A 16076-nucleotide genomic window follows, 5' to 3' on the forward strand; every position below is an offset into this window, starting at 1 on the left:
GCGAAATGGGAGGGATGGAAGAGGAAGTCCTCTAAGATCCCCTCTTAAGTGGCCAGGGTGCAATCGAAGCTACAAACTCCATGGAGGGCTCATTCTTGGTCCAAAGGCCAGCGAGCTCTGGTCCTGGGTTCCACCCATCTTAGGAGAAACTAACAGACACGTACAGATCACTCTTTTCAGAACCCTGGTCTGTAAAAGTGAAGTGACTAATTCCTTGGGGGCAGGCTATAGAAAGCAGCCAATTCTCCCGTATGGAGCATCGTGACTCTCTCCAATCTACTAACCGGGGCGATAGCCAGAATGGCAGGCTCAGCTTGGGGCCAAAAGAACTGTTATTTTCCTTTCAATTTCTCGGTTGACATTCCTACATCTTCTGCTGTATTTTCCTTTGCATGCAGCCTAAAGCCCAGCAGGTTTTTTAAGAAAAATAAAAGTACTTGCAGGCAGAAGGGAGGGAGTGGATTTAGAGGAAAGGAGGAGAGGCACATTTTACAGCTTTAATTTTTGAGAAATACAACTCGACACACTTGCCTGCCTGCCTGTGTTTCTTCCTTCCTTCCACTTTGTAAGGTAGAGGAGAGTTTGGGGACATGGCTAGAATTGCGTGCAAATCAACTGCAGGAAAAAAACTACTCCAAAGTGCTCTGGATTTTGTTCCCAAAGTCATGACCATTCACTAGAGAATGATCTTCCAGGTAGCAGGATGCTAGGTAGCCATCTGTCTTATCTCCTAAGAGTGAAGATGTTGGTTAAAAAGACTGGACAAGCCCTGCTTTGCTGGGAAAACGGGTGAGATCAGAACACATCTAAAAAGGTTTTAAATCTAATTCACATTTTTAACTTTGGAAATCACTTTACATTAAAGGTCAAACATCACATTATCTTTTTTTTTTAAAAAATATATAATAAAATTACTTGTGTTTCTTTTCCCCAAATTGAAACTAAAACTTAAAATTTCTTTCAAGGTCTTGAAATGGGGGGGATGGAAGGCCTTGAAAGAAATTATAAAAGAAAAAAGAAATTACAGCATGTTACCACGACGGCACAATTAAAGTTAATTATTTAATTCGTGAACCAGAAGCTATAACTTAAACTATAACTTGAACCTAAGAAAAATATAACCCTCATAAATATCAATTTCCACTCTGCCCAGTATTGACTCACTACTTTCAATGACCTCAGGATCTGAGTGAGCTCTCTCTAGTAAAACCTTTTGCCGAAAACCACAAAACCCACCATAGGAACCAACGACAAATTGCATGAGTTTTCTATCACATATGGTGCCAAACCTCATTCGCAGGTAATTGTAGGCACAAGGAGAGCATCTGCACACCACAGCGCCAATCCCAGATCATCTGGCTATGTACAGTGGACTCTGAAAGTCAGTAATGGTAGGCCTGGCCTTCAGTGCCAGGAACAGAGATCTGAGTGCAACTGCTGCTCCCTAGCTGTGTGGTCTAGGAGCCAGTTCATTAGCCTCTCTGTGCCTCCATCTCCTCACCTATAAAATGGACATATTAATAGTGGTGCTGTGAGGCTTAAATGGGAGGACACAAAGTGCAAAGTGCTCTTGGGGCTCAGAAGATATACCCCAAAGTTCAACAGCTTGACGAGCCAAGTGCCTTGAACCAAAAGGCCAGGTGTCTCTGACCTTCTCTTACCTGCCTGTTTCCTCACCCCTTCTTCTCTCCCAAAGTGCAGGGAGGGCTTTTTCAGAAATTCCCCATCTACCTGAAGACCAGATCCACCAAAGGGGAGCATGTCTACCTCCCGTCCTGTGACATTTCATCAACCAAGGAGGAGTGAACTCATATCACAGAAGAGACTGAAAGTCAAAATCACACCCAGAATCCGACACACTTGGTCCCAGGCTATTGTCTGCCCTTCAGATCCCTTCGTCTCCCCGAGAATTAGTTCCACTTCCTATGGAATTGTGTAAACCTCCCTCTTCCCTCTCCCTGTGAGGAGGGTGGTTAATTCCCGCCATCTGGTTATGTGTCTGCATGTTGATGCACTTGCATGCCCTTTCTCCTACTAATCTCTGGTCAGATTGTTTTATAGATGGAAAAGACCAGGGGACTGAAAGGTAGTTCCCTTCACCCTCTAGTGCTTACAACATAGCAAGTCCTCAAAAATACCAGCCATTTGCTAATTTATTTGACAAACAGCTATTGAATGCCAATGGATCAGGCGCTGTCGCAGTCACTGGGGATAGAGCAATGAGAAAACAGACACAAATCTTTCCCTTGATGGAATTTACATCCCAGCAGAAACATAGTATCTAACACTTCAATTGTGATTACCATTGTTGCTTAACCAATGGGTCACAGTGCCTCCTCGGGATATTTGGCAATTTTAGATACATTTTTAGTTGTCATTACTAGGGGAAAGTGGATTGCCACCGGCATCGAGAAGACAGACACCAGGGATGCTAACGTGACAGAGGCCACCATGTGGAGGGGAGTCCTCTACAAAAACCATCCTGGACAAAATGTCCACAATTGAAGAGGCTGAGAAACCCTGTTCTAAAGGTTACTGAATCAATTAAACAACCCCGAGGGAAGATTTATAAATAGAGTTCTTTTCTTACTATTTTATAATAAGTAACTAAATATTATGAAGTGTAAAATACAATGCATATATGAATATTTATGGTAATAAAATTGATGCAGTCTTTAAAACCTATCTTCCTAGTGTGTGCCTTAAAAAAAAAATCAGGCCAAGCACTGTGGCACACATCTGTAATTCCAGAGGCACAGGAGGCTGAGGCAGGAAGATCTCAAGTTCAAAGTCAGTCTCAGCAATTTAGTGAGGCCCTGAGCAACTTGGCAAGACTCTGTCACAAATTAAAATTAAAATTAATTAATTAATTAAAACTAGGTTGGGAATCTGGCTTAGTGGTTGAGTGCCCCTAGGTTCAATTCCCTAGTATCTGCCTCTGTACCCCCTGCCCTTCCCAAAATAATCAGAGGATGGATTTCATGAAATGGTTTGGGTCCACTCTACAACCAATGGCAGTACCCTTGTACCATCTAGATTTTCAAATTTACTAATCTTCCTTGATCCTCACACACATGCTTATGGAAGGTGATCTTTTGTGTCACATCTGTGACAATTCTGGTATCAGAACCAGGGAGCTGTGTGGCACATCTGAAACACCAGACCAAGGGCCTGCAATATTCAGGAACAAGTCTCATTATCTTACTGCTGTGCCATCTCTGGCAAGTCACTTGATTTCTCTGCACTGAAGGCTCACCTTCACCAAAACAAGGGCCACTGGGAGTAAACTGGGACAATGTGTGAGAGTATTCGGAAGTTGCAGTGAACGCTTGCCTCAGTCTAAACCAGCATTCAAAATGATGCTGTTTTAAGTACTACTCATATTAGGTAGATGCATTCTATATAGAACATGGCAGAAAGATGAAAAATAACAATGATTAATTGGGTATTCAGAATTCATACCAATCCGTGTTGAAACTTAGTGCAAAAGCAGGAGGCAACATCCAGTGATTAACAATTTCATAGCTTTTGTATATCAGAGAAGTGAATGCTCAGATGAATTTTATCTTTGCAAGCATGTCTTTGTAAGAATTGTGGGTGTGCCTATCTTAACATTTGCTTTCTGTATTTTGAAATCAAGTATGCTCCACATTTTCTATGTTTTATATTAGAGATTTCTTTAATGCACACTTGTCATGTACCAATGTTACCTTTGTTGTTTTTAGATGTTAAGCGCATGCTCATGTTAGGTACTTACAAAAATTGTTACATTTTTTTCTTATGTAATTCTTTTTTTGTTTGTTTATGTCCTTCAAATATAATCTTTTCTTAATCTCAAAAAAAAAAAAAAAAATGTACTACCACTGCCTTCAATGCCACCACAACTGCTGTGGTTTTGGTAAGTGTCCCCAAAGGCCCATGTACTAAAGGCTTGGTACCAGCCCATGGCACTACTGGGAATTGGTGGAACCTTTAAGAGAAAGGGCCTAATGGGAGGTTTCTAGTCACAGGGGCTGTGCTCTTGAGGGGATCCTGGCACCCCAACCCCTTTCTGTGCCTCTCTGGTGTCTTGCTCATGAGAGGAAGAGTTTTGCCATACGAAACCACCATAATGTACCACCTTGCCACAGGCCCAATACCAACAGTTGATTAACAGTGAACTGAAACATCTAAAACTGTGAGCCTGACATATAGGAGGTAAACCTTTTCACTTTATAAGCTGATCATCTCAGGTTTTTGTTACAGTAGTAGAAAGTTGACTAATACAGCCATTGCAAGGTAATATACACTTAGTGATCACTTTATTTTCATTGTACATTTACTTATTTAATCCTTTCCACAGACCAAGAGATGGTATGTTGGTCCATCCAGGATAAAGATAAGAGAACTGGGGAACTAGCAAGGGGCAACCTGCCTGAGGTTTCAGGTCAGTGAATTGGCAGAACGAAGGACCCACCTATATAGTCTGGTTCCAGAACTTGTCCTCTTAACCTGTGTGGGTCTTTCTCTGAGATTGCAAGACTCTTGAGACATGCCCTTATACCAGCTGTCTTGCCTGGCCAAGGTCACTTCCTCTTGACCTCAAAGAGTTGCCCTGTTCCATAGGAAGTCACGTTTATCCCTACACCTGACCAGCCATCCAGATGACTCACTCATCAAAGGAAATAAGAATAAAGTCTCACTTTATTACTGTTTTGAATTACTTTATTTCTTTCCAATAGTTAATACGTGTACACAATATAGAATTTTAACACATTTGGAGATACGAAAGGATATATGGTGACAATCAGTTCTCCTTCCCATTTTTGCAATCCAGCTACCTAAGTTCTTTCCACTGAGACAAGTACTATAACTAGTTTCTTGCATAAGATTCCAGAAATGTTCTACACAGTTTTTTTTTTTTTTTTCTAAAATAGACCTATGGCTTGTAGCATACAAAATAACTTTTGCAACCTGACTTTTATTTGCTAGACAACAGTTCAGCTTAGTCCATATAAATGTATATAGACTCCCCTTTCTTTTCATTAATGTTATATGAGTACTATGAATTTATTTAATCAGTCCTGCATAGATGAATATTTTTATTTCTCATCAACAATGCTACAACGTGTATTTTATGCACATAACATTTCTTACATTGCAAGAATATATTTGGATAAATTCCCAAAAGTAGAACTGTTGAGTCAAAGGGTATGTAGCTTTTAACATTTTATTGAAATAGCTAAATTGCTCTCCATTGGGATTATACCAATTTATACTCCTACCTAAAATGCATGAGATCACCACTGAGTTTGACTTTATTTCTATATTCTCATAAAATAATGTCATAAAAAAGTTTTGCCTCTGCCAATTGGTAAAAAACTCTCATTACATTTTAAATTTCTCTTAGTGTGATTAGATTTAGGATTTCTTCATGTGTTTCAAGGACGAGTTGGACATCTTTAATCTGTGAATGTTCTGTTCTTAACATTTACCCATTTTTCTAATGAGATGGGTTTTTTCCTTAGGGAATTGTAGGAGTATCTACGAGAGACATAAACTCTTTGTATGTAAGTTACAAGTATTTTTGTCCATTTTTTTATTGTTTATCATTGCAGCAATACTAGAGCTATAAATAGTACTAATTTTTCCATTTTTTGCTTTTGTATCTTCAGATTTTATTTTATACTTGGTAGGACTCCTATACTTAGCATTTAAAAATACATGTTTTCTTTTAGTACTTCTGTGGTTGTTTTTCAAAGTTTATTTTAAAGTGCCAGAATTTATTTTTGTGTACAGTAAGAGTTCGGATTAAACATTCTCATTCCCAGATGATTATGCTGGTGTTACAATATTTTTTATTGAATACTCCATTCCTGCCCCACTGATTTGAAATGCCGACTTTCTTACGTACAAAATTCCCATATTACCTGGATCTATTTCTTTCTGTTAATCTTAAACATATACCACAGACCATTTTAATTACTGCAACTGTGTACTGTTTTATTGTCTGGTAGGGCTAGTTCCCTGTATTTTCTGTCTTTCCAGAATTTTCCTGGCTGTTTTTTAGGAATTTAGAATCCTCAAGTGGTATTTTTCTTAGGAAATTAGTTATTAAACTAACTTTAGGATGTTGATTCTTCCTATCGATAAACACTGTGCTCTTTTTTTAGTCTTTTACCCTCTCCCCCTGTTTTGGTGAGCTGCTGTAACATTTCAAAGTTTTTCCTTCATATAGGTTACCCTTGGAGTTAGGAATGTGTTACTATCTATTTAATGTTATCATGTACAGGTCTTATTTCTAAATAGATATGACAATAAAAACCATTAGTTGTGGGTTTTTTTTTAATTTAAAAAGTCATTCATTTTTATGATTTTGTTTTGGTTAAACACCTACTTCTTGAAACAATTTCAGGCTTGAAAAATTCAGTAGACTATGACACACAACATATCTTCTTTTAATTCCAGCTAAGACATACTTTCTTCCTAAAATGTTTTGGCATGAAAATAGAACTTACTAGATATTTAGAGAACCTTGGCTCCATGTTAGCTTCACCTTCGACTGTGGGAGTAGATAGAGTCTAGTGGTGTTATATTACATATTAACAATTTTTATGAAACTAAAACCACAAGACTTACCTCCTAGATTCATTCCAGCTTGAAGACATTTCTGAAGCCTGCAGGCAGGACAATTCTTTCGTCGAATCTTATCAATGATGCAGTCATTCCTTCCAGCACATAAATAGTTGTGTTGCCCTGATTTAATAATAAAAAACAATTGTTAGAATAAAGCACTATTACAGTAGTATGAAATACTAATGGCTATAATCAGAATATAAAATTTCCCTTTTCCTACCTGGAAATCTCTTCTTCAAAACACAAGGCAAATATGATTCATGGATAACACAGACAGCTTGATGCAGCTGAGACTTTGGTGTATGTGTGATAACACTGCCTGTACTTCTAAGCAGGCATCGTGCAAGAGCAACCTCGTCGATGGAGTCAGGAAATGGTGAATTTCCTTAGGACATCACAACAGCACCAATCCAAAAGCCCTACCACAGCTCTCTAAGCTGAGATGCCTGCCCACCATTGACAGATGCGATTTCACTGGGAAGACTTCCAAATTATACCACTGGAGATATTTAACTCTTTCATTCCATAAACCAATGGAAAACTGAACGTGAATCAGACTTAGGTGTGGCGCAGGCTTGGAGGGTGGCATCTACTGGCAAAATATGAAACTGTAACCTAGCTCTATTATTCACTTATTTATTTCAAAATATTCACTGAATATCCACTGGTACTAGACACTAGCAGAAGCACTGGAGATGCAACAATGAATCAGACAGACAAAAGTCTCTGCTATGGTTAACTTCCATCAATTTGGGGGAGACAGAAAATAGATAAGGTAATAAGGTAAAATGTCTATCAAAAGGTAGACAGTAGCCAGGTGTGGTGGCCCATGCCTGTAATTCTAGAGGCTTGGGAGGCTGAGGTAGGAGGATCTCCAGTTCAAAGCCAGCCTCAGAAACTTAGTGAGGCCCTAAGCAACGCAGTGAAACTCTATCTCTAAATAAAATATGAAAAAAGGGCTGGGGATCTGGCTCAGTAGTTAAGAGCCCCTGGGTTCAACCCCTGGTACTGAAAAAAAAAAAATTAGTTCTAATTATACAAAACATTAGGGTTCATTTCGACAAGATTATAAAGGTATGAAATGTAATTTTCTCTAATTCAGTCCCTAACACTTCTCCTTTCCATCCTTCCCTCCCTTCCCCTGTTCCTTTCCCTTTACTGATCTTTCTGTTATTTACTTATAGGTTTTTTAAAAAAATTATTGCCGTGTGGATATATATAATAATGAGATTCATGGTGGTATACTCATATATGTACACAGAAAAAGGAAATCAGGTCAGGTCACTGCACTGTTCTTCACCTATCCTGTCCCTTCTCCCCCCAATCCCCGTTCTCTGCTCCACTGATCTTTCTTCTATTTTGGTGGAATTCCTCCCCTCGCACTCCCTCCTTTTCTTTTCTTTTTTTTCCTTTCCTATTTTGGACTAGCTTTTGCACATCAGAGAAAACGTCTGACCTCTGACTCTCTGGCTCTGGCTTTATTACAGTTACCATTCTGGTCTCCAGTTCCATCCATTTACCAGCCAATGCCACAATTGCACAGTTCTTCATGGCTGAGTAATACTCCACTGTATAGATAGACACATTTTCTTTATCCATTCATCAGTCGAAGGACACTTAGACTGATTCCACATCATGGCTACCATGAAATGAAGTTCTAAAGAGCCTGCAGTCTAACTGTGTGAACAGCAACCCATTAACGGAACATTTCATGTTGCATGATATCACAGAGCAGAGGCTCCAACTTGAAAAAAAAAAAATTTAAACTCCTACTAGAGTGTCGCCTTACTTAAGCCATAGAATGAGCATCAGCATAGGAGAATTGTAAGAAACCATCAGAAATGTGGCATAATAAATTTCATACAATTCTGTCATTTATATTTTTAGTTGTACAAACCTTAAGTACTTAAGTGGTACTGACACAAATGTATAATGTGTGTCCTGCCCCTTAATTCACATTCAAATAATATCAACAGACAACAAAAAGAGAGTGCATCTAGAAGACTCGAGAGTTTCAATCATGTCCTTTTTAAACACTGTGCTTGCCTGGTGTCGAGATGGCTAATCCAGAGTAAGTCACATCTGAGGTTCTGTGGGGTAAATGGTTTTCTACTAACCTAGGACAGATGATCAGAATGCTGGGCACTAGACAGTGGTGGCCTTGAGTGACAAGTTAAGACACTGAGATTTCTATCAGCAGGCATTGGGGTGTCACTGTGGATTACAGAGCAGTGTTTTAGAGACACTCATCTTAGGGTTACGTAGCAGGTATGCCGCATGGAAGGGACACTACCAAACATCCACACAAAAGTTCTTGGAGATGGGCTCTGTGCACACTAGAGCTCTGTGTTTGTTAGTTGGAATACGCAGACCCAGGAATCATCCTGGGTTAAAAAGAAATCTCAGTGGTCAAGAAGAAAGACTTATTTCTCATTTAAGTTACGTCCAGTGAGAGGGGAATTCTATTTATGTCCAATAAACCTCCCACGGATACTTATAAACTGCCCAGCAAAGAAGCGGGGTGAAAGGCTTGAGGGCTTTCAGGAGTGACCAAGAGCAGACAGAAGCTGGAGGAAAACTGACTCCTGAAAAGAGAATCACTCTAGGTGAGATGCCTCCATGGAACAGCTTCTACCTTGAGTGCATGGTTCTTCCTGTTGTCAGTGATGAGTGGCTAGAAGCCAAGCAAAAGGTTTCAGCTTATTGGCCTAAGAAGGTAGAGAACAGACTTTGGGACTGCTATAAAGGACAGAAATTGGAGAAAATTCTGGAAAGGAAGATAGGGGGGTGGCTGGAAGATAAAATATACACATTAACTCCCCGGAAACTGTTGGGAGACTTCAGAAATGATCACAAGACTCCAAAGGTTTCAGGGGTAAAATAACAATTTAAGGTTGAGTAAGAGAAGCAGACATTTAAGGGGTTGCCCACCATGGTTAGACACTTTAAATCCCAGTAGATTAAGAATGTTCAATAAATACTTGAGACGTTCCATTGAAATTCCAGAAGGTTCATGCCTAGGAAGAAACGCTATAACCCATGAATAAGCCAAAACAGACTTATTAAAAAAATTTTTTTAAAAGTCAAGCGTAAACTCTGGATTTAATTGAGCTCAGGATTTAATTGAATACTAGATCAAAATGCAATATCTCTCAGAGAAATAGAATATAATTCAGAGTCTCCAGAATGTCCAAATTTCAATACCTCTTGAAAATATACAAAAACAGCAGAGTGCAGAGCCATAAGCCTATAATCCTAGCAGCTAAGGAGGCTGAGGCAAGAGGATCACAAGTTCAAAGTCACCCTTAGCAATACAGCAAGACCCTAAGTAACTTAGTGAGCCTCTGTCTAAAAACAAAAAAAGTGAAGAGGTTGGGATGTAGCTCAGTGGTTAAATGCTTCAACTGCTGGTACCAAAGTCACACACACACACACACACACACACACACACACACACACACACAAATACATGTATATATGTATATATATGTAAATACATATATACACACACATGCATATATAAACAGAATACTGTAAACCCAGTGAATAGAAAAATAAGTTAGAAAACATTAATAGAAACAGATTCACTAATAACCTAGAGGTTGAAATGAACAAATAAGGATTTTAAAATTGATGTTAAAATGTATTAGAAAAGATGACTAAAAGGGGTAAACAGGTGAGTTAGTGATTTATAACCTGTAGAAAATAAAATATACATAGACAAATGGAAAAGCATAGTGTCTAAAATAAAATATGTATTGGCCGGAATCAACAATATACAGGACACAGAACATGAATTGATCAATGAAGCTACATAAATGTGAATAGAAATCAACCAAATTGAAACACAAAGAGGAAAAATATAAAAAATAAATGACTGGGCAGCAGTGGTCTGTGGGAAAAATTAGCAATTTAATATACATGCCATTAGAATTCCACAAGGAGAGAAGAGAGAGAGCAGGTCAGGATTAATATATGAAAACCCCCACATTTAAATTTAAAAATTGTCAAAAGACAAATACAAAGAAAATTAGAGGCACAACATAGTTATATTTCTGAAATAAAGTATGAAGAGAAAGTCTTAAAAGCAGCCAGGGATGGAGGGGAGAATAATCTTATACAAAGAGAAAAAAGGTAAGAGTAATAATCAATTTTTTGTCAAAACAACTGAGGGCAGAAGACAATGCAAATATCTTTATACACTGCCAATTTAGAATTCTACAACTACTCAAAATATTTCTCAAAATGAAGGTAAAATCTTATAAAATCTTTATTTTACCTTCTTATTTATTCTACCTTTTTTATTTATCTTTTTTTTTGCTAAGTAAGAGTTAAAAATAACTTGTCACAAGTAGACTACAAGAAATGACAAGTTCTTCATGCTTAAGTAAAATGATAATAGAAATTTGGATAAACAGAAAAGAAAGCAGAGAATTTAAAATGGTACCTATATGGGAAGTTTTTTAGAAATTTTCTCTAAATTCCTTGAAAAGTCAAATGTCTGTTTCATATAAAAACAACAAATACACATTATGGGGATACACACACACACACACACACACAGACACTGAGTTCAGGATTTAATTGACAACTAGATACACACACACACACAAAAACAAACAAACAAACAAACAAACAAAATCTGTCAACACAGCACTAAGAACAGGATGGGATATAAATGAAATTCCATTGCTGCAAATTTCTTACATTAAATTTGAAATGGTATGAACTAACTCAAGGTAGAACATGAAAAGTAAAGAATGTATTCTGTGATCTCTAAAGCAATTTCTCAAACTATGCTTCCAAAACTAGTTGTATCACAGTCACCTAAAAACCTATCAGAAATTTAAATTCATAATCCCAGGTTGGGGTTGTAGCTCAGTGGTAGAGTGCTTGCCTGGCATGTGTGAGGAACTGGGTTCAATCCTCAGTACTGCATATAAATAAATAAAAGTAGTGTGTCCATCTGCAACTAAAAATTACTTTAAAAAAATAAATTCACAGTACCCCCTCCAAACCTATTAACTCACAACACTGTTTTATATAACCAAAATCTAATGCACACTAATGTTTGAGAAACACTGCCATGAAGCAACCCATAGGAAAGGTAACAGGAAATGTAGCACAAGAGAAAATAGAGGTATAATATGAAATACTGAAAAAGTATTCAACCTGAAAAGACATAAAAGAAAAAGCAAACGAACAAATAACAGAGGGAACGAAAAGAAAACAAATAACAAATTAAAAGATAAAAGCCCAAGTATAGCAACAATTCCATTAAATATAAACGGTCTAAACCCTTAAAAGTCAAAGATAGTAGACTAGATTTAAAAAGCAAGACCTAAGGATGTGTTAAGATATATTTTGAGTAAAACAAACAAACAGACAAAACACGGACAGGTTATAGGTTAAAGGCTAAAAATATACATACGATGCAAACAGTAAACATGAGAGCTGATGTGATTATATTAAAAATCAGACAAGGAAGACTTTAAGATGAAGAATAATGGCAAAGATAAAGAGTGCCATTTTATACTGATCAGAATGAGATATAATGATCCCAAATATCTAGGCATCTAATAGCAGAGTTTCCAAATCCATAAGGCACACACTTGAGAAAAAAATGACAGGAAAAAGATAAACCCAAAATCAAAGTTGGAAAATTTAAAACCTTTCTCTCAGCAAAGAATAAAAATTTTTTAAAAATAAATCAGAAAAGAAACAGTAGATTTGAACAATATTATCAAATACTTTGACCTTATCAGCATTTAGGTCATATAATTGCATAATATACATTTTTTTTTTTCAAGTGCATATGGATCACTGAGACAGGACATACCCTGAACTATGAAGCAATCTCAAATATGACAAGGACTGAAACACATAATGGTGTTTGGACCATAAGGGTATTCAGTTAGAAATCAGCAACAAAGAGGTACCTAAATGAGTCTCTCTGATTGGAAAATTAAGCAGTACACTTATATATAATCCATGGGCCAAAGAGGAAACCACAAGGGAAATGACTTTCAAATGAAATGATGATGACAATTCAACACATTAAATTTATGGGATAGAGCTTAAAGAGTACTTAGGGAATTTTTTTAGCCTTATATACTTATATTAGAAAAGAAGAAAAATTCAAAATTATTGCTCTAAGATTCTACATTAAGGAGTAGGGGGAGGGAGAGAGAAAGCAAATAATCCCAAAGTAAGTAATTCATGAAATAATAATGAGGAGAAATAAATGACAAAGTAGAAACAAGCAATAGATGAAAATCAGAATCAGTTGGTTCTTTGGAAAGATGAGAAGTTATGCAGACAGGCTGGGAATTCTGCTCCATATCTTCCCATCTCATGCTCCAGGATGATGCAGCAGCCACCACAGAGAATATTTCAGTGTCATGGCAAGTCTCTTGAATGACTCGGGGAATCTAATGCTCCAGCAGAAAACAGCTCAATCATCACCAAGATCCAGTGCAATGATCCCACCCAACCACAAGGGGGTCAGGAAAGGGCCTCAACCTAGGAAGGAGCAGCAAAGACCAGAAAATACATAGGGAACCTCACTGAATCCTACCACAGTGATGTGGAATGAAGAACATAAAATTCATCTCCCTATTAAGAGTTCTTCTCTAAAGTAAAAACTTTTACATTATTGTTGGAGTTTTTTGACAAATTAATTTTAACAGGTGAAGCTGAGGGCTATTGGTATAAATAGCTGGCACTTTTGAAATGTGAAAGAAGCTACCAGTATCTGAAATGATTTCTTTTTGAAAAACAATGAAATATTTCAATGTTCTATAGATACTGATATGCTAATATGCATACACACTCAAGAATCTCTACAAAAACTGAAAAATGAATTAAAAGCTTATAGGGAAAATGCAAATGTCCCACAATTTCCAAATAAATCCTAGTTACTTCTCCTCATCAAAATGTGAAGAAAGTTCTAGCTAGCTGGTAGCAGGCACTGTAATAGATGCTCCAAAGGGGGTGGGGGATGCACCCTTCTATAACATACAGAGAAAAAATTAGCCAGAAAAATAAATGGGATGTGATTCGAACTTTCCAAAATATTCCCTTAAAATAAACTTTCCTATACAATCTGAATACCTATCTACAGGCATTGTGGGATTCTTATTAAGCACTACTGAGGATTAGTCTGTAAGATAAAGGAGAAAGTAGAGATGGCAGAAGTAGCACACCACCCAACAATGCTGAAAGAATGAGTGCATGCATGCATGAGCGCTGCACTGATAAACTAAGATGCACCACGACATGCATGATTCCCATGTGCACATGGTAGGTCGTACAAACCCCGGTAACGCACGTTCACTCCGGGCCAGCCGGCTAAGTAGTTGGCTAACTAAAGATCCACATGACAAATCGCTTTGCCCCACCTCCAGCATTCTAAGCTCTGAAATCTCTCTTCACACGTATCACATTAATAAAAAGAGCTCTAAGGATCTGCAAGGAAGCAGCTAATAGATCTGTGAAAGGCAGAAAGAGCTAAACTCTCCTTAAGATGAGATTCTGTGCCTCTTTGGTGTCTTGGGTCCTAAATCCTTTACCCACTTCAGTCCACATCATTCCCAACAGAAGATGGTGAGGCGCCTTAACGCGGTAGCCATTACCAAGACATTCGGATTTAAGAGCATCTTGTTTTAAGAATGCGAATGGCCCAGTAGGGTTGGGGAACTCATTCACCTGTGTCATATCTCATTGTAGTTCCGCCTCAGGATGTGGCAGGTTCTGGGCGAGAAGTCATCCTAGAAAACAGGAAGCTTCCAGAACTAGAATAAATATGAATGGAGTACCAAGGCTAATAGTACATGGGCAACACAAACGCACAGACTCATAGGAAACCCAGAAGCACTCGTAAGCACTCAAAGGGAAAATGCCTTATAGACCCAAAGACAAAAATGATTTTGAGTGCCAAACTAAAAGCCAAATCTTGATTTTGTTCTATGGTACTGTTTTTAATTATAAAATAATTAATAGTAAGTGTTTAAAAGTGAACTCCGTTATTTAAAAAGTTCCTAAAGGCAACAAAAATTATCCTTAAAAATGTTTTTGATTACTTTGAAATCAAGAACCAACTTTCCGTAATACTTGAGCAGGCCCCACAGGAGGAAATGCAGACTGGGTGACATGTGGAACTTCAAGCACCAATAACACAAGAACACACAAGGGGAACACGGAAGGCAGTGGGGAGAAGACAGCGGGATGGGCCTTGGCTTTGTAACCAGAACCATGTGGGCTTGCATCCCCAACTCGGTTCCTGGGAGCTGTGACTCCATCAGGTTGCTAATGTTTCTGAGTCTTGGTTTCCCAGCCTATAAAACAGGGGCAGTACTGTCTACTTCATCAGATGTCACATGAAATCAAATGAATTCAAACATAAAACAGGAAGCACTGTTAGAACTCGAAAACACAAAATGGTAGTAGTGACATTTTCACCCGACTTCTATTAAAATAAGTAAGGTGAGAAAATTCAAAAAGTAAATATAGTCGACTCTTAATCGAATATAAGTGAGGAGAGAACTTTCCACAGGAGAGAACATGGCACTCAGTGAGGAAGACCTCCAGAGGAAAGGGGCCCACTTGAGACAAGGCAAATACAATTCACTTCTGATCCCATCTTTAAGTCTTAACTTTCTCTAAAAGCTGGCAAGGATGTGAGAGTGCTGAATGTAGATCCCTCGAGTAAACAGGACAAAAAGCTGAGACTCTCCCATCTGTCGTGGCTCTGCTAAGGTCCAAGACTGTAAGAGTGGTGTAAGATTCTGAAAAGTTATGCATTCCTTGTATTGTTGCTCTCAAGATTCCATTTTCTACTATTACTAAAATTAAACCTAAAAAGTCAGGAGGTGCACATGTTCAGGAGACTGGCTTCTTTGAGGGAACCCCAACCTCATGAGAAGGTATAGTAGCAGGTATTCACAGACAAGCAGGTTGAGGACCAAGGCTGTTGGAAAGAAGAAAAAGAGGTTCTGGGATTTAAAGTTTGGTTCCAGTCAATAATTTAACTCCATTCAACAAAGTTATTAATTTTTTAAAAATTTCATTTATTTATTTATTTATTTATTTTTTTTTTGCAGAGCTGAGGATTATACCCAGCAGGGCCTGATACTCTACCCCCAGCCCAAACAAAGATGTGTAAGCAGGGCCTAAGGAGGGAAAATGCAGGCCATTGCATCCAAGACCTTATGTTCTAAGGGGTGGAGTGAGATTGGAGAAATCGAGAGAATTAAAATAAACCCTGTGGTATTGATGTGGTGTGACTTTAAAGAAGGAAGTGATTCATCTGAGTTGGGGGATGAAGAAGCCTTTATGGAGAAAGAAAACATCGGAGGCAAGCCTTGAAGAGTGTTTTGAATTTGAATCATGGAGAGGACAGGTGTATGGCGTCCCAAAGGATTGGCCCAGGGAGAGACGGAACTCCAGTTAAACATGCAGGG

General features: G+C 38.1%; 1 protein-coding gene across 4 annotated transcripts in view; it reads right to left on the bottom strand.

The window, feature by feature from the left end:
* Positions 1–16076, bottom strand: part of NR3C2 (nuclear receptor subfamily 3 group C member 2) — a 330269-nt gene that overhangs the window by 90358 nt on the left and 223835 nt on the right. For all 4 annotated transcript variants that reach the window (XM_079154578.1, XM_079154580.1, XM_079154577.1 and 1 more), the window contains exon 4: positions 6619–6735. In XM_079154578.1, coding sequence (XP_079010704.1) covers positions 6619–6735 — 117 coding nt within the window. The remainder of the gene's footprint in view (positions 1–6618; positions 6736–16076) is intronic.

This window comes from Sciurus vulgaris (genome assembly GCF_902686455.1).
Source record: "Sciurus vulgaris genome assembly, chromosome: 9".
Taxonomy (NCBI): Eukaryota; Metazoa; Chordata; class Mammalia; order Rodentia; family Sciuridae; genus Sciurus; species Sciurus vulgaris.